Source organism: Staurois parvus, unplaced genomic scaffold (genome assembly GCF_062004578.1).
Source record: "Staurois parvus isolate SC_StPar_1 unplaced genomic scaffold, SC_StPar_1.0 ptg000011l, whole genome shotgun sequence".
Taxonomy (NCBI): Eukaryota; Metazoa; Chordata; class Amphibia; order Anura; family Ranidae; genus Staurois; species Staurois parvus.
Genome location: NW_028317807.1, coordinates 30,119,170 through 30,146,759, shown reverse-complemented (window position 1 = coordinate 30,146,759; position 27,590 = coordinate 30,119,170). Strand labels below are relative to the sequence as shown.

Sequence of the window (27,590 nt, the reverse complement as noted above, 5' to 3'; positions counted from 1 at the left end):
TTGTGGCGGAGTTTGGAATTACGCACCACTGGTACCTGGATGGAATTTTCTTCTCTACTTTCTCCATTTTCTTTGGAGTTGTTGATCATCAGTCACAAGAATTTTACAGCCTGTTCATACAGTATAAATCCCTTAAATATCAGGCTGTGATTAAACAGCCTTCCCAAATACATACCAACCCCAATACCCACCCTACCCCTGCGCATCACTGTTTTCAATTTGGAGGGTACTGTAAGTATTGACCAAGATAGATGAGGGTTGTTAGATAGGAAGTGTAGTATACCATTACCATTAGTATTAAATAAAATTGATAAAGCATTTCTTTCAACTTCAAATAGACAGCCCCTCTGCACTGCCTATGGCTGTATTTAAACCTAAATATGATTTCTTTTCTTAAATATTGATGAACAATTCCATTTAAACCACAAAGGATCTTGTGGGGGCTGAAGAGGACTACTAATGAGGCTCTAAAGGCCCTTCCTGTGAGCTGTGCAAAGTTTCAAGGTGAACTGCTCAGCTGTTTCTTTTTATACCATGTCAAACTATAACAGTCCAAAAAAATTCACACAAGGAATCACTAGACCCTGTCAAACATGGTCCAGAAATTGATTCTTGTACAGAGCTAGAGAGAAAAGGAGAGATAAAGCAAAGGACAAGCGGTAATGTGGATAGCCTCATTTGACGCATAGGTCTTTGGATTCCGTCAATATGCCTCTGGAACAAATCAAATTATACAGCAGTAGAAGGTCTGTCTTAATTCCTTGGGCTACTTAATTCTGATCTGTGGTGCATTTAGGTGGACTTTGTATAACCTTTTATTTGTGCCTAACTGAAAGCTTTTATTTATTAAAATATCGTTATTCTGTAAAAAAAAATCCTATTCTTAGTATGATACATATATATAAAGATAAGAAGACTGAATAGATAGATAGATAGATAGATAGATAGATAGATAGATAGATAGATGTAATAGTAAAATGTATTGAGAATATTCTGTCCTTTTAAGGGTGATGATCGGATGAAACTCCCCAGTCCTAATCACAGCAAGTTCTTCCAAAATCTTCTGGATGATGAAGACCTAAAAGATATGATAGATGCTGAAGAGTATCTTGTCCCCCAAGCCTTCAATATCCCACCTCCCCTTTATACCTCCAGAGCACGTATTGACTCCAACAGGGTAAGTGATTGCACTGTAAAGCTTGTGGGAAATTTTATGTTATTGATCAAACAGCATGCAATGTAAAATCATATATTTAAGTTAATGATAGAGGGAAGCATAGCAATTGGGGGTTATAAATACACTATTTTCTATTGGCATCCTTCAACCCATTTAGCCTTTTTAAAATTTGTTTCTTGCTCCATCGCGATTATCTACATTTTTCAAACATTCAAGAACACATTTTATATAACTGGGTTTTCTGCGTCTTTTATTATGTATTCTTTTGTGAGTTGTAAATATAGCATTATAGCAAGTGAACGTGTAAATAAGTTCAGTATATATATATATATCATACAAGAAATGTTATTTCAAACAAAATGTCTGTGATGTTTTTGCATTTTACCCAAACGTCCAGTTTTCCAAATACAACTGTACACTAATAGCAGAGCAGATAATTAAATTCAAGCTGTTATTACCCTGTAAGCGCTTGGCATCTGGTGTTGGACTCTTACTCTTTTGTTTTTTTCTGTTGGAGCTAACCAAGGTGCTGAAGCTTTCCCAACAACATTATTTTGGCCTATTAAACATCTGGGCTATTGAACATCTTGTATAGATAAAGACTATTGCTGGCTGCATATGCTAAGATATCATCAGCAGTATGCTTCTGTTGCAGCATATAAATAAATGTCCACGTGGTATTCAGTAAAATTATACTTAAAAGGCTTCTAAACATAAATTACATACATTTTTTTACATGCAAAGTAAATTCAGGTTTAAAGATTTACAGTAAAAGTTTGAAAATATTTTTAAAGGTGATGGTGCTTCGAGGAGCAATATTTCCAAGCAGAGAAATTGCTACTTTTCATTATATTTTAGCATTAGGAAAAACATTAAATAATATGCAAAGTGGTTAGAACTTCTGTGACCCCTTTACTAGGCATTAAGGACTAGAGATTACTGAGACAGAAATGTACATACCAATAAAAACCTATAGACTGAGATGGTGCTACAGCACTACAGGTACATCCCATTCAAGTCAATGGGACTTACTACGCAGGGATGGGTAGCGCCAGAGACGTTTTTCCAGCCAGGTTGTAAACATTGCTGGAGGCTGCCACCATTGTAGGGGGTAAATAAGCACTTGAGTGGAGGTTTTACATTTAATATAGTTTAGGGGGCTGGGAGGCCAAGGGGATTTTACTTAAAGGCAAATGTGTCCTTTAAATTGTTTTGGGAACAGTTTACCTTAACAGGCTGTATAGGTCTACAACAATAAATGCATTTAAAATAACATCTACAAAAAAGATACATTGCTATGTTGTGATTATAAAATAAATCTGAATTCCACTGGTTTGATAATATTAATGTCAGTGTCTGAAAAAATTTACATTTTCAAAAACAAACTTAATGGGAGCTATTGACACCTCGTATGGTTAAAACTGCTGCCCTGACATGCAGCTTGGCATGTGTGTAATCTCAGCACAGCTGGGCAGGAGAGAGCGGAGTGCTTCCTGCGTGGTCAGAGCCGCTCCGTACTCTAGTTTACTCATCAGCTCCATTCAAAGCTCAAAAAAAGACCAGACAAGGAGCTCAATTACAGATGGCAGTGCCATGAAGCATTTGCACAGGAAAGAAAAAGAAATTATCATCAGCTTGCTATTCAGCCACAGAAAAGTAAAAGAATTTCTAGTTTTCAGTGTGTTACGTTCAAGGCATGAACTAGAAGGAATATTTTTTTTTGTACCCTCAATGATGCTCTTTGGGAAACACAGAATGTGCCTTGATTGCAGCTTTGTGCAGGAGGATGAAGAGCTGATGTAACTAAATGCACCCATCAGCCTCTCATCCGTCCCTTTTCTTTTGAGCTACTCCTCTTTCAGACTGTTTATTCTGTTTCTTTCTGTATTTGTGACACTATTCCAATGTGTTTGTGAGGTCAGATTTTGTGACAGGAGATTGCACAGCTGCCAAATTGGATGTATTTCAGACCGTAACTGATCTTCCTTTCATCGTACATTGAGCTGGAACATAATATATACACAAAAGCATTTCAAGAAAAGTATTAGTCCAACTTGTTCTATAGGGGTTGAACTGGAGAGCTGACATCATGAGCTTCATACTGACATTGAGTTTGTAGAGTAAACTTGGAAGATGGTCATCTTGGTGCTGTCAGTGAACTGAAAATTTAAACTACAGTTTTATATGGATGAACACCAGTAAAACCACTAAATACACAGTGGAAATATATATGTGTGTGTGTGTGGGCTCTTCTACTTGCCAAAGGATTTGTGTTTACCTTTAGCCAGTCCTGAGGTTTACACAGCCATGCCATGTGTGGCCAGGCCTGTGACCTGACTTTACTTGTTCATCTGAAAGCTAGACTTTTTCCCTAATCAGGGGGGAGGCAAAATCATATATATATATATATATATATACAGTTGTGGCCAAAATTATTCAACCCCCAATGCTGTAAAGGGGTTTAGGGACTATAGTGTACATTTGGAATTGTATTCAGAATCAAATCCTACAAGGACGTTGTAACTACCCAAATGCAACTAAAATGACATCAATTGTTTATGTAATACAGTAGTAAATGGTTCTTATGTGGTTTCTTCATTGCCACAATTATTCAACCCCTTAAAGACTACCACTCTGAAGAACAGAGGTTCATACAGGTGCTTTCCATCAGGTATTGAAAACACCTGTGGATGTCACCGAGCAGCAATCAAGCATAATAAGCACCAATTAGGCAGCTTTAAAATGACTGTGATACTCAGCTCCTTCTAGACATTTACTGGTGTGGTTACAAACATGGTGAAGGCAAGAGAATGGTCCAGGAAGACAAGAGAAGAGGTGATTTCTCTTCACAGGAAGGGCAATGGCTATAAGAAGATTGCAAAGATGTTAAACATACCAAGAGACACCTTAGGAAGCATCATTCGCAAATTCAAGGCAAAGGGCACTGTTGAAACGCTACCTGGTCGTGGCAGAAAGAAGATGCTGACTTCGACTGCTGTGCGCTACCTGAAGCGTAGAGTGGAGAGAAGTCCCCGTGTGACTGCTGAGGAACTGAGAAAAGATTTGTCAGATGTGGGTACAGAAGTTTCAGCCCAGACAATAAGACGCACACTGCGTAATGAAGGCCTCCGTGCCAGAACTCCCAGGCGTACCCCCTTGCTGTCTCCAAAGAATAAGAAGAGTCGACTGCAGTATGCCAAAAGCCATGTGGACAAACCACAAAAGTTGTGGGATAGTGTTCTGTGGACTGATGAAACAAAATTAGAACTGTTTGGGCCCATGGATCAACGCTATGTTTGGAGGAGGAAGAACAAGGCCTATGATGAAAAGAACACCTTGCCTACTGTGAAGCATGGTGGAGGGTCAATCATGCTTTGGGGCTGTTTTGCTTCTGCAGGTACAGGGAAGCTTCAGCGTGTGCAAGGTACCATGAATTCTCTTCAGTACCAGGAGATATTGGATGGAAACGTGATGCAGTCCGTCACACACCTGAGGCTTGGGAGACGTTGGACCTTTCAACAGGACAATGATCCCAAGCATACCTCCAAGTCCACTAGAGCATGGTTGCAGAGGAAAGGCTGGAACATTTTGGAGTGGCCATCGCAGTCACCAGACTTAAATCCGATTGAGAACCTCTGGTGGGACTTAAAGAAAGCAGTTGCAGTGCGCAAGCCTAAGAATGTGACTGAACTGGAGGCCTTTGCCCATGAAGAATGGGCGAAGATACCCGTAGATCGCTGCAAGACACTTGTGTCAAGCTATGCTTCACGTTTAAAAGCTGTTATAACTGTAAAAGGATGCTGTACTAAGTACTAAGATTGAATGTCACTTGGGGGTTGAATAAAACTGATAATGCTGTGAGCACAGAAAAGACATTTGTGGTTATTTCATTATAACTGTTATGTTATATTTGTCTGACCTACAAGTGCCTCTTTAATGTAAATGTAAGCAAGATGACTGAATGATCAAAAGCAATGTCAAACTGGCCAAAACACTCAATTTCAGTGGGGGTTGAATAATTTTGGCCACAACTGTATATATATACATATATGGTATTTCTAATGTTACTATAAATAACAGCTTCCTATCTGTGTACATAGCAACCATTGATATCACCTGGCCCTAATCATTTACTAGCCAGGAATCTCCAGCCATGCAAACAAAGGGGCCATATTTGCTCAATGATATCACACAGGAGACCCCATCTCCTTGTATGCTTTTAGCTTTGGGGCCCTGGGAGATATCATTTGATGCCAATGCTAGGGTGACAGTATGTAAAAAATAAATAAATAATAATATAAAAAAATAAAATAAAAATGTAAAAACTATTTTTTTTAAATTATAATCTTTGGTTATAAACTAATGTGGGTTATTTTTTTTTTTTACTAATAAGATAACTGAATAAATTTTGGCCAAGATGTATGATGAAATATTATTTATTTGCAAAATTTTATAAGAAAAACACTTTTGTTCAAAATTTTTGTACTTTTTCATTTATATAGCAAAAAAAATAAAAATCAAAGTGGTGAATAAATACCACCAAAATAAAGTTTTATCTGTCTCAAAAAAATGCTAAAAATTCATATGGGTACCGTGTTGCATGAGCGCGCAATTGTCATTCAAAGTGTGATAGCGCTGAAAGCTGAAAATTGGCCTGGACAAGATGGGGGTGAAAGTGTCTGGACTTGAAGTGGTTAATCACAGGGAGCAGCATTCTTCATATATAAAATATAATTCAGTGTGAAAGGATTGGGTGGAGACAGTGGTTTGATGTGTAACTACAATTTAACTGTTGTGGCTATTGCAACATTATTTTGTCTGGTAGTGTGTTTATCGTTCCTACTGAACTACATTTCATGGCTCATGCACACACACATCAACATACAAACCCAAAAATATCAAATGCACTATGCTGTTAGTTGATATTTAGTTGCGTGGCTCACCTTTTTACTGCTTCAGAGTTGCTTTAAGCTGATTCTGATTTGTTTCAAACTTCTTTGAGTTGCATTCATGTTGACTTGTAAGAAGAGCACTTCAGACATGAAGACATGTCCATTCACCAGGAGTGGACTGACAACTCATGGGGCCCCCGGGCAATAGGGGATCATGGGGCCCCTGTGTCCTTGCCCAAACTGAAAAAAGCCTATGAAAAAGGTACCAGGGGCATCTCTTGGGGCCCCCTACTGACCCCTGGCCCTCGGGCAGTGCCCGAGTTTCCAAATGGTCAGTCCACCCCGGCCATTCACATAGGCTTTTGTGCACATATACTTATTTGTCTTATGGCAAAATGAGCCCAAACACTCTAGAAACAATATGAAGTTGTATCTTGTTGAATTGTAACCTACACTGCTACATGATGACTTATTGATTAGATGAACCACTATGTTTTCAACCACAGTACTACATACAAAACCCTCTGTATGTAGAAAATTATTGGCCTTAAGTAATTAGCAGCTTCAATAGTTGAAGTAGTAGACTACAATTGGTTGGTACAGGGCCAAATTCAACTATGTACACTGCATTTACAAAATAGATTAAATGATGAATAAATAAATATGGAGCTGAATACATTTGTGCCTGTTATATATGACTGGAGTTAAGCTTTAAACGTCATTGCTTTGGCAAATATAAAGGAGATTGTACAATCATATTGTAAAGTAAATGTTCAAAATGCAAATTTTAAAGCCGGTCCTTCATGTTGTATATAGACTTGTTTAATCGATTTTGCAACATACACAGAAAAAAGTCCTTTGATACAGTAGGAAGGATAAGTAATATAAATATGTTCAAAAGATGTATCAATGATAGTTATGTGGGCTTTTTTTTTTTTTACTCATGAGTATTTGGTTTAGAAGTGAAAAATATATTCAGTAAGTGATGTTAGCACATCTGCACATGTGGCCAACAAAGGGATTTTTGTTTCCGCTAGAGGCTTCTCCTTCTTACAGTTTATATGGATTGCAGTTACTATAAAATGAGTATTTGGCAGGAGTGCCTGCTGCATTCTATTGTTTATTCCTGGTCCTTTTTACACTGGCTGCTTAACAACATAGCTTTATAGCAGATGACTTACTATCTAAAGTAATTGTTCTTCATGTCTGTTCTTTCAGCTACATGACAGAATGCTCATTCAATTCCTACAACTGTATTATACATTTCTAGCAAATACTAAACAACTAACGGTTTCAAAAGTCTTTGTGTGATTAATCAAGATGCTAAAAAAACAAGCAACTAGATTATCCTCAATGCACATTTTGGCAAGCTTTCAAGACTCAGCTGTTTGAATCACTTTTTTATTTTTCTTGGATTATAACATTTAAATAACTAATTGATGTGTAGCTGAAACAAGACGTTTACATGTAGACAGAGCCAAATACCCTTTTGGTGTCTAAGATAGCTATAGAATATAAAGCTAGCATATACAATTTACAAAACATGGTATTGCTGTGCCACAGAATAGCAGTTGCATATTTTTACATTAATACCACTTTTGTATGATGACTAGAAAGAATACATTTTTTTTCTGAATACTTCCTATAACATAGTTTTATTACCTGTTGATCCTGCCCATAAATCCTTTATTTTTCCACTTCCTGAACCAGGCCAAACTGTGCACCTTTTTTCCTGTGTTTTCAGTCTAGCCCGCCCTGGCCTTCGTTCTCGCCTAGGCGAAAATTACGTAAACCCTGCTCTTGGAGCCTTTTGGGCTATGCACATCACATTTCCCAGCAGGCATCAGCAGAGACAAGGCAGCATTTGCCATGCATCATCATGGGGCCCACCGCAACCCCAGAAGACAGCCAACTCTCAATGATGTTAGACAAGACAAGATGGCAGTGCACATTCTGATGTGTGGCAGCGTACTGGTGGATCACAGAACAATGGTAGATGCACTGGGCATGTGAGTACGTTAATTTAGGAAACCCCTGTGAAAAGGGCAGGAGGGGTTTAAAAAAAATATAAGTGGGAGGGGGAGTTAAGTTTTCCCAACAATATCACTTCTAGTCTAAGCAGCCAGTGTGCTATCAAAAAGCTAATAAAATGCAGTACCTTTACTGTTTATAAATTTTTCCTACTACTACCTATCTTGTACTGAGCTAACACGACCTTCACATCCCCCAAGCAATGCACCTGTGACATGGGTAGGGCAACATTCTCCAAGATAGAAGATGGTTTAGAGGGACAGTCTGGATTATGATGCCCATCACAAGTCATTACAGCAGCTCTCCAAGGGGTGTGAATACTATTCTGCACCAGCCCTACATAGTCTAATTAGTTGGAGGAAAGATTTACAAGCAATAAATATATCTGCTTGTGTTAATTTTTTCTTGTTCAATATTTTTTTTTTAATTTTCAGAATTAGGTTCAAGAAACATACAGAATATAAAAACATACAGAACAGAAAGGATCAATATACTTACATAACAAAATTGCATAGAAAAGTGGCATAAAACATCATTGCGCAATCAAAATGGAAAAATGGACCAGGGCATAGAGACAAGTGATAACAGAAGAATAATATTTCAGTGGGAGGTGTGCTCCGTGTTCTCAGAGGTGAAGGAAGATGTATACTATGTAACCTAGTTTGGAGAGGCTCAGATTGCAACACCTCCAGCCCAGTACGAGACCCCTTCATCCCTAGCAAGGAACGATAATGAGGGATATTGGGGTAAGGTTGGTTAGAGGAAGTGGGAGGAAAAGAAGTGGGAGAGGAAAACAATGGTTCACAATATCCAGGCATCTCTTACTTCCACCCTCTTACAAAAGCAGCGACCCTGGGTTCAAGGAGGTGGGATTCTTTCCATGGTTCCCATGTGCTGGCTTTTTGACAACACACAGGGGTGTCAAACTGCAGCCCTCCAGTTTTGCGTAACTACGAATCCTATGAGACATTGTAAGGCTGACAGTTAAAAGCATGACTCCCAAAGGCAGAGGCATGACTCTCAAAGGCGAGATAGGCAGGTGGGACACTGTTTATAAAACTACAATTGCTTTTCAAACTGCCCAAAAAACATTAAACATATTTTCCCCTACCCGATATTCACAGACATGCCTATTTTCTTTTAGGCTTGTATAGATAGATCTACAGAACCAGAGCTATGTAATGGGAAAGAAAACAAATGGCTATAAGCCAAACATTTCCATGCACCAACACCCCCTTTCTGCATCTGATAACAAGCTTAGAATGTTTGTTCCAGTCTTTAAGAAAATATTAAAACAAGGGCATCTAGTGTTTTTAAGCATTTTATGGTTATTGTAATTAAATCCAGGGTAACTACAAAATCTGCATTTGGTGGAAGTGTGAATGCTCAGAGCTTTAAATCAATCACATTGTCCACCAATATCTTCTATCCTAAATGAAACTTGCAAAATCTATTCATTGACCATGTGTAAGCTTGCACTGCTCCCCTATTATGCCTATCTTGCCTTTTAAAGAAATGTTTGAAGTGAACAACTCAAAATGTCCCTCCAGTGATTTGGGCTAGCAAACAGGACTGAATCCCATCTTCCCTAAGCAAACACCAGTTCCATTTCAAAGGTACAGGCTGCTATTTGCAGCTGATCAGAGACAAGATCAAAACCATATTGGAAAGAGGAACCCCAGAGACAGGCCCTCATTTGTTGTCAGAGAGCTGTGTCATCATGTCACAGAGATCAGCACTGCGTTCAATAGACAGGCCACACAAAACCATCTGTGCTCACCTGAAAAGAGCTTCATATTATCACAGCTCCAATCCTAATTGAGACGTGCTCATGAGAAAGGTAAAGTCAGGGCTAGGGGATTGCATGGCAAACCTGCTGATTAATATGTCCTAGCTGATATTTCTGTTGAAGGATTTTCTGCTGCTGGATTGTCTAGATAATGCATTATTAACATTCAGCTACTTAGCAAAAAGTTTTACTTCTATGCATTTCCCTCTAAAAGAAAAAGTGCATAACCTATTGATTGACACCATAATGAGCAAAAGTATTGGGCAGGGATTTTTTCATACTTTTTCCAGAACACCAATTGTATTTTCATCTCACAGCACTGTTTTCAGTGAATAACAGTAACTTTTTGTTGACTTTGCCTTATTTAATCACTTACCTACAGGGCACTTATACCCCCTTCCTGTCCAGGCCAATTTTTCAGCTTTCATTGCTGAAACACTTTGAATGACAATTGCTCGGTCATGCAACAGTGTACTCATATGAAATTTTTATCATATTTTTGAGACAGATAGTGCTTTCTTTTGGTGGTATTTAACCACCTCTGGGTTTTTAATTTTTTGCTAAACAAACCAAAAACTACAGAATTTTTTATTAAAAAAAAAGGTTTTTTTTCTTAGTTTTTGTTATAAAATTTTGTAAATCAGTGAAGGAGAAAAATCAGTTATGAGCGCTAATGAGGCTGCAGTGATGGGCACTGATAGGTGGCACTGATGGTCACTGATGAGGAGGCATGGGTAGGCAGCACTGATGGGCATTGGCAGGCATCACTGATGGGCACTGATAGGCAGCACTGATAGGTGGCACTGATATCGGCACTAATAGGCGGCACTGATGCGCACTGATAGGCGACACTGATTGGCGGAACTGACGGGCACTGATTGGCAGCACTGATAGGTGGCACTGACAGGCATTGATAGGTGGCACTGACTGGCACTGAAAGGCAGCTCAGATGGGCACTGATATGTGACATTGATGTGCACTGGTAGGCACTGATATGTGGCATTGATGTAGCACTGATGGGCACTGGCAGGTGGCATTGATGTAGCACTGATGGGCACTGGCAGGTGGCATTGATGAGCACTGACAGCTGGCATTGATGGACACTGACAGGTGGCACTACTGGTCATCACACTGATCATCAGGGCACACTGATCAGCACATCTCACCTCTGAGGAATGCCGATTACCGGCTCTCCTCTCCTCACGAGCTGTCAGCGTGACAGTTCGTGAGGAGAGAAATGCCGATAACCGGTATTTCTTTATTTACATGCGATCAGCTGTGATTGGACACAGCTGATCACATGACCGAGCCGACGTCTTGGGCTCTTTCCGTTGATCGGTGATCTGCTGTGTCCGAGGGCCACAGCGCACAACTGATCGCCGCACTGCGCACCCCCAGAGCCGCGCACGTGTGGTTAGAAGGGGAGGACGTCATATGACATCCTTCCAGAACAAGAGAACCGCCCGTCATTTCCTTATATAGTGGGCGGGAGGCGGTTAATGTCCTGGTCAGAAGCCTTAGTAGTGTTAGAGACTAATCAAACAAATACAGTATGTACAATAAGTACACCATATAAATGTGCTATACCTTTAACTTAAAAAAAAAACAATCATACAACCAAATATATGACAAAAATGTAGTGTTTGGAGTATATACACCAAATAAATGTGCTATACCTTTAAATAATTAAGAAGTGATTAACCTTAAAGTTTACATGAATGCAGTATATATATATATATATATATATATATATATATATATAACTACTATGCATATATGAGAATACTAACAGTGCTCCACCCTTAAAGTATTACTAAACCCAGCACCCTGCATTCACTATTCTCCCACAGTACACAGAACATGGAAGTGCAATTGTTGTAGTAAAATATAAACTGCTAAATACCTTTTCTCTTCAGCAGTTAGAGCAGTCTTTTGACTTATACCAGTGTCCAGCAGAACACATTAAAATTTGTAGGAGGAGTGTTCATTGTGCTCTAGGAGGAAGCAGAACCCCTGACCTCTGTCTGGACAGTGCTAATTGGCACTGTGCTGATCACATGCACTCTCCCAAGAAAAAAAAACAACAAATTACCACACACAGCCTCTTACTGACTTCTAAGACTCTAAATCATAGGTGGTCTTAGTAAGCTCTCATCTTTCATAATTCAGTTGTCATCGATCACATAAAGACCTCACAGGACATCAGTAGTGGTTGTGTAGGCAAGTCACTTTTAAGAACCGGGAACTACAGGAGATACCACAGGACCGCCTAATACGCTTCTCTTGCTCCCATTATACCAATCCAGCAAGAGAAAGCAAATGCCAATAGTGTAAAACTGTATACTTTTAACAGTGTAAATCAAGCCTACATTTACTCACAGGTCCTCCAATAGGACATTCTCAAGGTTCAACCCCTCGAGAACGTCCTATTGGTACAGTATGCCTACTTACGATTGACAATATTTGGGAGGAAAAGGAATATATGCTCAAAGTAACCAAGCCTTTTGTGTCAATTTGCTATTAATGCTGAACTCCAGGCAGACATAAAAGACACACATTAGTGCAATTCTGTACTCAGTAATCAATCATTAAATGTATTTTATAAATGCAGCTAGTGCAAATGCTTGAATTTGAACTTGTGTTATCCAACTAAAACAATTGAGTACTGTCCATGATACTTTTCTTTTTTACTTTGCATTAACATTTCCAGGACAAGGGTATTTCCTTCTTGCTCCAAGCAGTACATATACACCAAGTTTTAGCAAATTCTTAGGTTAGACAAATTCTGAGGAAAAAAATTGTTTTTGTTGCAAGTTCACTATGGCTACAATAACCTCCAGTATTATCCAACTACAATAAGCCTCTAGTGATGTATTTTAAATATATATTATTCACTGCACAAAAATATAGTTAGAAAGTATAAGGAAGGCAATACAGTCACATACTCTTTAAATTCTCCCCACTGCTTTTCTACTTCCTGTATTCAGTTAGTAATAATTGGCTGTTTAAGGCTGAAATCATTTTTAGGAATGCAGTATCTTGTTCCCACTAAGATTACTGCTGAACCAACACTTGTATGTCCATAATGTGTTTTGGCTTCTTAAAAATGGCCGCCGCAAACGCTAGTGCGCATGCGCGAACGCTACTGCGCATACGCGAACCGGCAATAACGGCGCCGCCGCATTGCGGTGTATTTTGGCGCTTTTTTATGTATAAAAACACTCCTTTTACCACTGGCACAGTCCCTCTGATGATGTGTACTCACACGATACGCGTTAGGGAAGTGCCAAGCTATTTATATCCTGTCTACATGTACCTCTGGTCTGGCCGTTTATGAGCAGCTGAACCTTGTTAGTAAGTTCTTTTCTGATTATTTACCTACTTTAATAAACGATATCACACTATTTGAGGCCTTTTTCCACGGGCTCTTTATTTCTGGGGAGCCTGTAATTCTGAAGGTCCTGGGGCTGTGCTTAGCAAAGGACACATCTGCAAGTGACATCCCTGGATCCATGACACAGCTGCTCCTGGAACGGATGACATCTAGTGGTCGCCCTATAGATGACATCCGCCTGATCCTCTAATACAGTGGCTGGACTCAGCTTCCATCCGGATAGATGACATCTAGTGGTCACCCTATAGATGACATCTCCTGGCTCCAGTGATACAGTGGCTGAGCACCAGGGGCAGGTCTTAAATGCTCCATGCGCTTTAATATGCGCTATCTGGTTAGTGCATTATTTGGCTATTATCATTTCTGAAAGTCACTACTTTTGGTTCTTTACATATTGGAGACTGTATGCATTTTCAGCACATCTGATGAACTTACACTGACATTTTACTGATCCACTATCATATGTGGTCTATCATATGTTTAATCGCTATTTGGGTTAGCGCTGCACTCTCATTCTTTATGAAATCATGTCATAGTTCATCCCTCTGGTCATTCCTTGGTAAAAAGATGCTGCAACGTGTAAAAAAGCACAAACATATTTTCAGGCCGTTTTTGGGTGTCAAAACAGGCTCAAAAGTCCCCAAAACAGATACAGCAATGCTTAAAATGCGAAAAGGTCACGGGGAAAGGAGTTTAAAGGCTACTTCCTGTTTTGGTCACATCACATTGATGACATCACTTCCGCTTTCAGAAATGGCAAGTTTCCCCCCAATTTCTTGGCTGTCTAAGGCTGATATCAACGCATATTCCATCCCTCTAGTCATTACTGTTTAAAAAGAAGATGCAACGGGTAAAAAGGTACAAAACATTTTTTGCCAATTGTAAAATTTTCATGCCTTTGATCAATGTAAATCCATTTTTTTTACTTTTTTCCAAGTCGTCATGTGACCGATACATCTGTCAGACTCAACAATGCCTAAAGCAATGGACATTAGTGGAATGGCATCACAGCCCTAAGTATTCAACGCCACTGTCAACTCTGTTCTGCTAGACACACATGTTGTGCTTTGCGGTCATGTGACCACTTGGAAAAAGTAAAAAACTGTATTTATATTGAGATGCATTACTAACTGAATGCAGGAAGTAGAAGAGTGGTGGGGAGGCAGCTTTTAAAAGGTATGTGATGGCATTGCCTTTCCTTCTACCTTAAGCAATGTTCACTACAGGACTGTTATTTTATTATTTATTACAGGTACTTATATAGCGCCGTCAATTACCCAGTGCTTTACATATATTCTGTACATTCACATTAGTCCCTAACCCTCAAGGGGTGTACACTCTAAGGTCCCTAACTTATATTCATACATACACATACTAGGGTCAATTTAGACAGGATCCAATCAACCTACCAGCATGTCTTTGGAGTGTGGGAGGAAACCGGCGTACCCAGTACCAGAGAACATGCAAACTCCAGGCAGGTGGGGCCGTGGTTGGGATTCGAACCATGACCCTAGTACTGCTATGATTTGGTGATCAAACTGGGACTCCAGGAGTTCCTCAAAGGAAAGCATTAAGGGTTAGGGGTTGAGGTTAGAGTTAAAAGGCATGTAAACTGTAGTAATGAACTTCTCTTATTTGGTACTTTGAGCCTGTTAAAATAAACTATTGAGAGCATGTTATATCTATTTAAGTGTAAATATACCGGTTAATCCTGACAAAAATCTTCAAGCTGATAACTGTGCTGCACACTTATCAGTTTTAATGTCCCTCGCTATCTCTGAGAATTACAGAACCATTCTCCTCTGAGTAGAGGCTTGCTTGGATTTCACTCCCCTGTGTTGGATTTATAATGCTGACACAGAGCCTTTGCAATGGCCACAGTAGCGTTTGCTATTTAGGACAGGACTACAATTGTATGTGCGCATGTGACTTGCGTGAGCACAGTACTCTGCTCTAATACTCCTGAATACCCCCCCCCCCCCCAATGCCTAGTAACACCTGTCTCCAACCTCTGAAGCCACTGCCTGGTTCTCCTATCTTCTGCTCCTGCCAGCCTGCTGACTGTAAAAAACCTAACAGTAGCTGGTGGAGCTATAGTTTATATTTGTGTTGCTGGTTGCATATTGTAGCATGGGGTAATGTGCAGCCACTGCAACCAACTACATGCCCCAACAGGAAGTGCAAAGGTATGTCTGGGTAATGTTCCCAGCCAGGAAATTTTCAAAGTATGCTTTTGCCTTGCGGAAATATAATCCTAAAAATAAAACCATGTCTTGTATACTTCAGTGTAAGCTACTTAGCAGTTTCTTTGCTTGGCATCTTAGGGCTTACATCAACTTTATGGTTAAAAAGTCATAGTATGTGAGGTTTTTTTTTTTCAGTACTCTCAATGCCGAAACCCTTGTGGAGAACACTATCAGTACTGGTCCCTTAGTTCCGAAACATAATATACAGTTGCAAGAAAAAGTATGTGAACCCCTTGGGATTACGTGGAGTTTTGCATGAATTGGGCATAAAATGTGCTCTGAACGTCATCTAAGTCACAACAATAGAAGAACACTGTCTGCTGAACATAATACTACACAAACATTAGATGTTGCCATGGTTTAATTGCACATAACATGTAAACATTCACAGTGCAGGGAGGAAAAAGTATGTGAACCTTTGGACTTAATAACTGGTTGACCCTCCTTTGGCAGCAATAACCTCAACCAAACGTTTCCTGTAGTTGCAGATCAGACCTGCACAACGATCTGGAGTAATTTTGGACCACTCCTCTTCACAAAACTGTTTCAGTGTAGCAATATTCTTGGGATGTCTGGTGTGAATCGCTCTCTTAAGGTCATGCCACAGCATTTCAATCGGGTTGAGGTCAGGAGTCTGACTGGGCCACTCCAGAAGGCGTATTCTGTGCTGTTACAGCAATTGGTTTGTTGAATTACTTGTATGCTTTGGGTCATTGTCCTGTTGCATCACCCATCCTCTGCAGAGCTTCAGTTGGCGGACAGATGGTCGTACGTTTTCCTGCAAAATGTCTTGATAAACTCTGGAATTCATTTTCCCATCAATGACAACAATCCATCCAGGCCCTGAGGCAGCAAAGCAGCCCCAAACCATGATGCTCCCTCCGCCATGTTTTACAGTGGGGATGAGGTTTTGATGTTGGTGTGCTGTGCCTTTTTTTCTCCACACATAGTGTTGTGTGTTCTTTCCAAACAACTCAATCTTGGTTTCATCTGTCCACAGTATATTTTGCCAGTAGTGCTGTGGAACATCCAGGTGCTCTTTTGCATACTTCAAACGTACTGCAATATTCTTTTTGGACAGCAATGGCTTCCTCCGTGGTGTCCTCCCATGTACTCCATTCTTGTTTAATGTTTTCCTTATTGTAGATGTGTCAACAAAAATGTTAGTATGTGCCAGAGATTTCTGTAGGTCTTTAGCTGACACTCTGGGATTCTTCTTTACCTCATGCAGCATTCTGCGCTGTGCTCTTGCAGTCATTTTTACAGGACGACCACGCCTAGGGAGAGTAGCAACAGTGCTAAACTTTCTCCATTTGTAGACAGTCTGTCTTACCGTGGACACATGAACATCAAGGCTTTTGGAGATACTTTTGTAACTCTTTCCAGCTTCATGCAAGTCAGCAATTCTTGATCGTAGGTCTTCTGATAGCTCTTTTCTGCGAGGCATGGTTCACATCAGACAGTGCTTCTTGAAACCAGTAAACCCAAAACAGGTGTGTGTTTTTTAAGGGCAGGACAGCTGTCAGCAACACATCCAATATCATCACACTGATTGGAGTCAAAGTTGGCTCACTCCTGGCTCCAATTATCTCTGGGAGAAGTCATTAAGCTAGGGCTTCACATACTTTTTCCTCCCTGCACTGTGAATGTTTACATGTTATGTGCAATTAAACCATGGCAACATCTAATATTTGTGTAGTATTATGTTCAGCAGACTGTGTTCTTCTATTGTTGTGACTTAGATGCCGTTCAGAGCACATTTTATGCCCAATTCATGCAAAACTCCACGTAATCCCAAGGGGTTCACATACTTTTTCTTGCAACTGTACACTTAAAAAAATATATATAGCATGGCACTATAACAAGTCTTATTTCCTTTCTGTTACACACAACCCCCAGTATTCTTTATCTAAGGAAACTTATTGCTGCAACAACCGTGGGCAGGAGTTTATAGAATCACATCCAAGTCTCATGTTCTGACAAAGGAAGTGAGAAAACCATTAGGTTCACAAGGACATTCAGTACTTTTCGGTGCCCCTTCACACTTGGCTATACAGTACAAGGAATGTAGTGTAATTCTTCCTGTACCATCATGAAAATAAAAAGCAATATGAGTTGTTTTTTTGACTAATGCATGGGTGAGTTCCCCTGTGGTTTTTTAAGCAAAAAAATGATGAAAAATATAAAGGCAAGAGGAAATAGTCAGCTCGGGCAGATAATATAATGCACAGATGAAAAGGCTAAATTGTACTTAATGCTGCAAAATAATTACAAAATTAGGTTGATATTCATTCTCATTTTGTGTTTTTGCAAGAGCATGCCTTCCCCTTATCTGTTGCAGGGCAGCTGTTTCTTCTTATTCATTATGGACTCCTGAGATACATATACCTCCAGCACAGTTGACACTTCACTCTATATGTAGTGGTCACTTAAGGGGAAGCATACAATGTGACACATTAATCATCTGCATTATCATCACCTACATTAACTGTATTCATATTGTAAAGAATTGTTCTAGAGCGCTGAACTATTATCCTCTCTAAATCCACTTACATATTTCAAAATCATGTTTTGCTCTATCTGTCTTATACAAATATAAAATACCAGTACATTGGGTACTTCTATAACTGTTTAAATGATCCTACATGTATGCTGTGCTTTTGATAGTGGAGGCACAAGAGTGTATATATAGCATGCTTGAAGACAGTCACAGCCAGCTCTAATAGGCATTTTTGAAATTGTTACCTTAGTAAATTGTGTGAAAATCTACCTACGATCTGATAAGTGTTCCAGGCAGCTACTTCTAATGATGCTTGTCACCTACTGGTGACTATTGCTAAATATGTAATAATGGTTCATGATATTTCAAAAATGAATGAAGACAAAAACAAAGATATTGTTGCAATGACTTTGTGCAAAGCCCAGTACTTCCTGGAAACCAATTTGTAAATCACTTTGCATTTCATAAAGCCATTTGAGAAAAGTAATGAAATCTGATTAGTCACCCTATGGGTTATTGATATACTAAATTGTAGAGTGCAAATCTGGTTCAGCTCCGCATAGACACCAACCAGCTTCCAGTTTTTTTTTTTGCCAAAGCATATTAGAACAAGCTGCGGTTAGAATCGGATTGGCTACCATGCATAGTTGTACCAGATTTTGCACTCTCCAGTTTTAGTAAATCAACTCCATAGTCATCATACCTTGCATACGACAAGAAACAAAAAAAAATGCACATTAGTGATCTACATGTGTTAATAAATTGAGGTGACAGATTTACAGTATATTGAAACATTGACAGTTAGCACTGTGAAGTATGTGACATAGTTTGATCTTTTTCAGCCATTTAAAAAAGTTATCTAGAAGTTTATTGAGATTTCATAGTTATGCTTGTAACTGTGTATTCCAGACTGGTAAAAAACTATACCCTGGGGCTGCACAGTGGCTACGCAGTTAACACTTTTGCCTAGCAGCACTAAGGTCATTGGTTCGAATCCCAATCATGGCACTACTTGCCTGGAGTTTGCATGTTCTCCCTGTGCCTGTGTGGGTTTCCTCTGGGTACTCCGGTTTCCTCCCACACTCCAAAGACATGCTGTTAGTTTAATTGACCCTAGTATGTATGAATGTGAGTTAGGACTTTAGATTAAAGGTTAGGGACTGATGTGAATGTACAGAATATATGTATATATATATATATATATATATATATATATAAAAGAACTGTGCCACAAAAAATATCTCTATGTTGCCCATAGTATTTAATGCCTTAATGAGTCTTTAAAGCAGAACTCCAAACAAACAACTAAATACACAGATAGAATTCACATATGAGAGCTGTTTTACCCACGATAAGATTTTTTTTTTATGTTCATTCCTAAGATATACATATCTCTGGCGCACAGCATGGCCAGCCCATACAGCATAGCCAGCCTGACCTTTCTCTACTGCATTTAAAGTACAGTATATATACCTTTTTTCCCCTTTTTTTATAAGTGATCGCATACCCTCTCTTCACAGCTGCATACGGAGCTCAGGGAGGAGAGACAGCAGCACACTGATCATCCCAGTCAGTGGTGTACTTTGGTTTTGTGCTGCCCTAGGCAACACTAAAATCTGCCACCCCCACCCCCAGAGAGAGAAAGAGAGATCTCAAGCAGTGTCCAGGAAGACATAAACAGACAACCTGGTTCATTTAATAAATGGTTAACTAGAAGGAGTTGAGCAATGATATATGGATTTACAACTGAGCCTAATGGGCAATGAGAGTGTAGGGGGGATAAAAAGCAAAGTTGCATAGTATAGATGAATGAGAGGTTTATAGCAGAGAACTGAGGGAAACCAGTCTGGGGGAGAGGGGTGGGAATCCCAGCTACATTAAGAACACTAAGCCCTGCTGGGACAAGATAAAAGGCAGCTTCTGAATGGTGTAGAAGTAAATTCTGCACCTCATCAGAATGTAATTGATCAGCTGTGACTGTGTCAGGGAGCAGAAAAGAATATACAGGTGAAACTTGAAAAATTAGAATATCGTGCAAAAGTTCATTTATTTCAGTAATGCAACTTAAAAAGTGAAACTAATATATGAGATAGACTCATTACAGGCAAAGCAAGATAGTTCAAGCCGTGATTTGTCATAATTGTGATGATTATGGCTTACAGCTCATGAAAACCCCAAATCCACAATCTCAGAAAATTAGAATATTGTGAAAAGGTGCAATATTCTAGGCTCAAAGTGTCCCACTCTAATCAGTAAATTAAGCCATAACACCTGCAAAGGGTTCCTGAGCCTTTAAATGGTCTCTCAGTCAGGTTCAGTAGGAATCACAATCATGAGAAAGACTGCTGACCTGACAGTTGTGCAGAAAACCATCATTGACACCCTCCATAAGGAGGGAAAGCCTCAAAAGGTAATTGCAAAAGACGTTGGATGTTCCCAAAGTGCTGTATCAAAGCACATTAATAGAATATTATGTGGAAGGGAAAAGTGTGGAAGAAAAAGGTTTACAAGCAGCAGGGATGACAGCAGCCTGGAGAGGATTGTCAGGAAAAGGCCATTCAAAAGTGTTGGGGACTTTCACAAGTTGTGGACTGAGGCTGGAGTCAGTGCATCAAGAGCCAACACACACAGATGGATCCTGGACATGGGCTTCAAATGTCGTATTCCTCTTGTCAAGCCGCTCCTGAACAACAAACAAGTCAGAAGCGTCTTACCTGGGCTAAAAAAAAACAGACCTGGTCTTTTCCTCAGTGGTCCAAAGTCCTCTTTTCTGATGAGAGCAACTTTTGCATCTTATTTGGAAACCAAGGACCCAGAGTATGGAGGAAGAATGGAGAGGCACACACTGCAAGATGCTTGAAGTCCAGTGTGAAGTTTCCACAGTCTGTGGTGATTTGGGGAGCCATGTCATCTGCTGATGTTGGTCCACTGTGCTTCATTAAGTCCAGGGTGACCGCAGCCGTCTACCAGGAGATTTTGGAGCACTTCATGCTTCCTTCCACAGAGGAGCTTTATGGGGATGCTACCTTTATTTTCCAGCAGGACTTGGCACCTGGCCACGCTGCCAAAAGCACCAAAGCCTGGTTCAATGACTGTGGGATTACTGTTCTTGATTGGCCAGCAAACCCCATTCACCTGAAGCCCATAGAGAATCTATGGGGCATTGCCAAGAGAAAGATGAGAGACATGAGACCGAACAGTGCAGAAGAGCTGAAGGCTGCTATTGAAGCATCCTGGTCTTCCATAACACCTCAGCAGTGCCACAGGCTGATAGCTTCCATGCCATGCCACATTGAGGCAGTCATTGCTGCAAAAGGGGCCCAAACCAAGTATTGAGTACATATGCATGCTTATACTTTTCAGAAGTCTGATATTGTTCTATGTACAATCCTTGTTTTATTGATCGCATGTAATATTCTAATTTTCTGAGATTGTGGATTTGGGGCTTTTATGAGCTGTAAGCCATAATCATCACAATTCTGACAAATCACGACTTGAACTATCTTGCTTTGCATGTAATGAGTCTATCTCATATATTAGTTTCACCTTTTAAGTTGCATTACTGAAATAAATGAACTTTTGCACGATATTCTAATTTTTCGAGTTTCACCTGTATAGACTGGGCAGCTGGAACAGCGGGATCAGCAGAGAGACAGGACAGTCTGATAAAATGAAGAGTACAGCAATGAGAGACTGTAGAGAGACTAACAGGGCACAATCAATAAGACTTAGAAGGGAGGACGAGCAGGACTGCAAAGATGAAGGGGTAATATATGAGGAGAGTGAGTGAGGAAAAATTTGGAGGGAGGAGAACAGGATGAGAAACAAAATTACAGAGAACCTGTAGAAGTGGAGACAGACTGAGCAGAGCTAACATCAGAGCAGAACCGTGCTGCAAGAAAGTGACCGGAGGAATGGACTGTAGTTCAGCAGCTGAAAATGTGCTTGTTGGCTGGTACCCCCTTATCACCAGCCCTGCTTACCTGGTCCCCATCCTCAGTCACATGCCAAGTGGGTCCCTTCTTCCAGGGGGGCAGTGCCACCCACCCTTCCCCATAAAATGTCGCCCAAGGCAAACGCCTTATTTGCCTTGCGGTAGATATGCCCCTGATACCAATGATTGGCTCTGCAGGAGGGGGTGGCTTGTCAGCTCAAGCCTGATCATAGCATTAGCTCCCAGCACAGCCAGAAAACTGACCACACTGTGCTATCTTGCCTAGTGTGGTCAGTTTTTAAATAGGAAAGCAGAGGGACTGGCAGGAACACCAGGGATTTCACACAAAGGAAGCAATATAAAGTGAACAGGATACTTTTTCATACAAGTACATTGTACAACAGGCATATATCAGGAATATGAAATGTTGGGTTTACATGTTCTTAAATAACACAACTAGATCTTGCCCCAGTCCCCAAACTGCGATTGGAAAATGAAGGAGCAGAAGTAGGCTTATGAGGTCATCATTCTCCTCCTGTCAGCATGTTTTTTGTTAACACATGAGCACTACTGATTGCCTGCATGCTTCTCCCTCTCCTATTCTCTCTCTTCAAGTTTTTATTTTTAATCTGGCTTGAGTTAAGCTTTAAACCTTTCTGGGAGCATGGATGGAATATTCCCTGACAACTGACATGACTGCTATAGGTTAAAGTGTTACTAAACCCTCAACAGTAAAATCAGTCTGTATATGCAGTAAAGCATACTTGTTATACTCAATGTGTAACCTAAGGGGTTAATCCTCCACATTGTGGAAAAAGGCTGTTTAATCCTGTCTTCTTTGATCCTCTCCTTCTTCTACTGTCCCCAATCCATCTACTAATAGTACAGAGCCCTAGGATGCACTCTGGAAATTCTCAGTTTAGTGTGTATTGCTAGAGAGTTTTTTCTTCCTTTGGGAGGGTGCATGTGATCAGCACAGGGCCAATCAGCACTGCCCTGACAGAGGGTCAGAGGTTATGCAGCCTCATAGGAGAGTCAGAGGAGAATGAAAACTCCTCCTACAAGATTAACCAGTGCCAGATACTGATAAAAATCACATTACTGTGATATGCTGCTGATGAGAAAAGATATTTAGAAGTTTATATTTACTAAAATAATTGCACTTCCATGTTCTGTGTACTGTGGAAGACCAGATATAGTGAATGCAGGGTCCTGGGTTTAGTAACACTTTACTCAGCCAAGAAACTAAGAACAACAAAATAACTAAAATATCAAATCTAAGAAGCCTGAAAGGTCAGTAAAAAAAATCACAGACTGCAGCAATCTAACAATAACTCAGCTTTTGTACTTGTGTTTTCTGAAACATTATGAAGGCATCTTGAAACTGAGGTACCAAAGAAGCAAACTTTGCTGGCAATTGACTTGCATTCACTTTGTTCATAAAATACAGTGAATATATTTGCAATTATTCTAGCCAGGGTAAACTTTATTTCTGTGCAGAAACTAGTGAATGAATGATGGTGCAGCTTAGAGGTTTGCATGTTTTAATAAGATTTTGAAATTGTAATGTTATATCAGTCATATAATGCCTAACGAGCACGGATTACTTTTTTTATTATGTTACATCCATCCTTTTATAGAAAAACATACTTTTCTGTTAGCTGGTTGTGTACAACTGTGATCTAACCTTCTGTCTTTGGTTTATAGTGTTGAGTTGCAGTTTGATTCTGTAAGTTATGTCTGGCTGTACTAGTTCAAAGGATGTCAGGTAAACCTTTGTGCTTAAAAGTAGGCACCATAAATGGTTGTACAAGCTTTGTTGGCATAATCCCTCTGTTAGCACCACTAAAGCTTTCTGGGATATCCTCCAGGTCATGGGTATGTCACCCACACCGTAACATGGTAGATCTCTGTGCTTGATTGATCTGTACTGGGCACTGCTGCTTGGAGGGCAGGAAGGTATTCCTAAACCTGTAAACTGTACCTAAACAGATGTTTACAAAATTGGTATCTGCATAAAAATGTCTGAAGGATCAAGTGGAACTGTTGCAGGGATTGTAGTGACAATAACCTTTCAAGTACATTTTTTTCGTGTTCATTTTTATTAATTTTCAGAAATAAGCAAAAAGTTAACACATACAATGCATCACAAAAAATAGTTGTACAGATCAGTTAAGGATTTTCAGTCTTAGTGCACCTGACCAGATAACCTAAAGAAGGAATATAGGCAAAACTTTTTTTTTCCATTTTGGATAGAGTAAGGTGGGGTTATACCCCTGCCAGTTTTTTTTTTTCTGCCATCTGTGTCCCATTTAGAGAGATTCACCTTCACTTCCTGTCCCAAAGCCAAAGCAAGAAGTTAGAGAAAATCCCTACAAATTAAGGAAATCTCTTGAAGCCCCAGGTCACCAGAACTAGTGGCCCCTTTGGAAGATTTCCCCTCTTATTTTAATGGGGGGACAACTCAAAATTTGGAATTTCCTTTACTTTCACTTTCAATGGTACTGGTAAACAGGACATATAGAGGGTGAATTTGCCTATCGAGAGCAGAGACAGAAATAAAAACCTAATGGGTGTTCTGATTCCTCTCCACTCTAAACTTAAAAAAAAAAAGTTACCTTAGGTTACACTTCAAAGCAACCTATATAGTACATACTCCAACAGAAGGGCCAGCTATTGTGAGACATGTATAGTTTATTGATAATAATAATGAACGTCCAGTTGAGTTGTACAGGAAACATTAATGTTAGAAGTTGGAGAAAGAGTAACTAGAAAAGAAAAAAAGGTTAGATTAAGGAACACTGCCAAAATATGTGAAATAAAGTTCCCTTTGCTATCCCACATCTCCTACACACCTTGGAAATCTTTGAATCATATACATGTAGTGTATCGGGAGATTTGTACTAATGCATCAAAAGTTTATAGATATTTTCCTTGTATGTAACACGTAAAGAGGACTTAGGTGCTGTATCTCAGTTTTTAGTCCATTTGGTAATGGTACAGATTATTGGAGGACATGTTCCCATTTATATATATATATATATATATATATATATATATATATACACACACACATACTGTGTATGATAGTCTCCAGTCATAGGAATGTCTTCATGGAGAATTTTATGTATGGATGAGATCAGGTGTAGGCCTTGTGCACATATACGTTCAAAGCTAGCAGGACAATCTACTTAGCGAAGGAGTAAAAGTAGAGAAGTAATGCTTAAACTGAAGAAGGAATTGGAAAGTCTCTTAGGTATTCCTATTTTTTGATCTGAAAATCCACAAAGGAGTGCATTTGTCAGTCACTGGATTGACAAGATGTCTTAAAGTGGTTGTAAACCTCAGACATGAAATCTGTACAAAACACATATTTCTATAGTGTTTACTTGCCTCTCTCCAAAGGGGGAGGCCAGGCTGTGAAAACTATTTCTTATAGTAACATAAGGGAGGCTATCAGGACTTGGTGGTTTATGTAGAGGGAGATCTTAAAAAAGGCTATATCTGCTGCTGCTAGATTTTACAATTTAAGAATGGACATATATTTATTGAAAGCCTCAGTTTTAAAAGGAGGATGTCCATCTGGACAGATACAATTGTAAAGCTCACTATGAAATAATTTAAAGGTTTTGGCTATATTCTGTGGGTTCTGGGTGTCCAGTTTAATCAAGGCTGCCAGATACCGGTTGCAAAAGATATCTCTGCATATTGGTAGGCCAGGGAGGTGATGTGGTGTGTTTCTGGTGGTCTATTTTACCCATATGGGTCTGCTGGAGGCATTCTGTCAGGATCTGGGTCTCCTTTGCTTTAACATGCAGCTGTTACCAAAGTGGGAGAGAGAAAAGCAAAGCTGCAACAGAGCTCCGGCATTAGGAGGCCGCCAACTTGTCTTAGCACACATGTGCCTCTACACTTCAGTTTTATTTTCAGAGATTTATGGACAGTTCATGTTTTGTAGATCCTATGGACCGTACATATTTTGTAAACTGCTCAGAAGAGCATCAGTGATTAATGTGCTTATGTTCCCTGGAGAAAATAAACATATCACATGTTGTTGGTAAAGCCCAACAAGGTTTGAGAAACTCTGGTGAATACCATTGTTCTTTCAGTATAATTTTGAATAAAGCCTATATGTTTGCCATTCAGGAAACTATAACGATGTGCGCCCTATGTACCTAAGCATATCTGACAGGTAGACTCTGAATAAAATAATGCACTAATTATATCATGCCTGTAATGACCATATTAAGATAGATCTACAGACATTCTTGACATTATCTAACTAGACAAGATCAATTTATAATACATGGATATGGAGACCATGGGAATCTTAAGACTCATGTATCTTGCCACCCCAACATCAGAAATATTGATTTACTTTCCGGTCTCTCCGTGAACTAAAAAGCAAGGCCTACATTTTGACATGAAAGCATTAAAAGAAATGCAAAAACACCCAGCTGAGATAGCAATAAATTAGATTTGAATGGAACTGTACTTAGTATTCCTGGATCCTAATGTCAAACCAAGGGAAATGTCTATTACTGTCATGTTTGCTGTAGAACGAGTTGATACAGGTTCCGTAGGTTACTGCCATGAAACCTTGTCAGCACAGGCAATCACAAGATGACGGCAACCAGCCCATAGTCTCATTTTGCTTAAGCTGTCAGAAGCATCTGAATAATTCAAATAAAATCATGGACGCATATGTCCTTTCCTTGTTGATCCTGTGATGCATGAGTATAGTGCCACTCCATTATTTTAATCATTGTAATCATTTATAGCATTTGATATTGTATGACAATGTATTATATTATTACTTTGAATGTATTTCTACTTATAACAGTTCATAAGCACAATGTCCAGTTGACCATTTTACATGTGATAGCGAAGGTTTGATGAATGAGTTTGAAACAGAATCTTTAAATTTAAATCAAAGGGTTTACATTCTACTCTCAACAATAATAAGGCTATCACTTTTTTTGTGGGGGAAATTTAAAGCTGCACTCCAGGCACATAAACTTTTATTTAACTATAATTTTCAGAAACTATAATGAAAATAAATTATCTCTGTGTGCACAAAATTCCTTTGCAATGCGAGTTATTAGTTTTCTAGACCCTGTTCACATTTTCAATAGAAACAGGCATTTGAGGCACGTTTTTGCTGCTCCTCAAACACCTAGTAAAGCAGCCTGCAGTGGATAATATGGACAGCGGACAGAGCTGTTCACATTAGAAAAACATGCAGTATTTGAGTTACTTTGAAGCAAAAATAAAGTTACATGTCAAGTCTGGGAGGAAGCTTGTCTATTTCTACCATTCAAGTCTATGATAACGTACTGGGGGGATTTACTAAAACTGGAGAGTGCAAAATCTGGTGCAGCTCTGCATAGAAACCAATCAGTTTCCAGGTTTTATTGTCAAAGATTAATTTAACAAGTTGAAGTTGTAAGCTAATTGGGTGCCATGCACGGCTGCACCAGGTTTTGCACTCTCTAGATTTAGTAAATCTCCCTCAACATAACCACACCTGTGGGTTTTACAGCATGATTACAGCAGGTTTGACAAGTGTTAATCAAATATCGGTGAGGTGGAAGGTGCAATGTCAGTGATCACTTGGAGGAAGTCTG

General features: G+C 39.5%; 1 protein-coding gene across 2 annotated transcripts in view; it reads left to right on the top strand.

Moving 5' to 3' along the window:
• Positions 1-27,590, top strand: part of ERBB4 (erb-b2 receptor tyrosine kinase 4) — a 1,213,483-nt gene that overhangs the window by 1,156,119 nt on the left and 29,774 nt on the right. For both annotated transcript variants that reach the window (XM_089672264.1, XM_089672254.1), the window contains exon 25: positions 1,007-1,177. In XM_089672264.1, the coding sequence (XP_089528390.1) occupies positions 1,007-1,177 (171 nt within the window). The remainder of the gene's footprint in view (positions 1-1,006; positions 1,178-27,590) is intronic.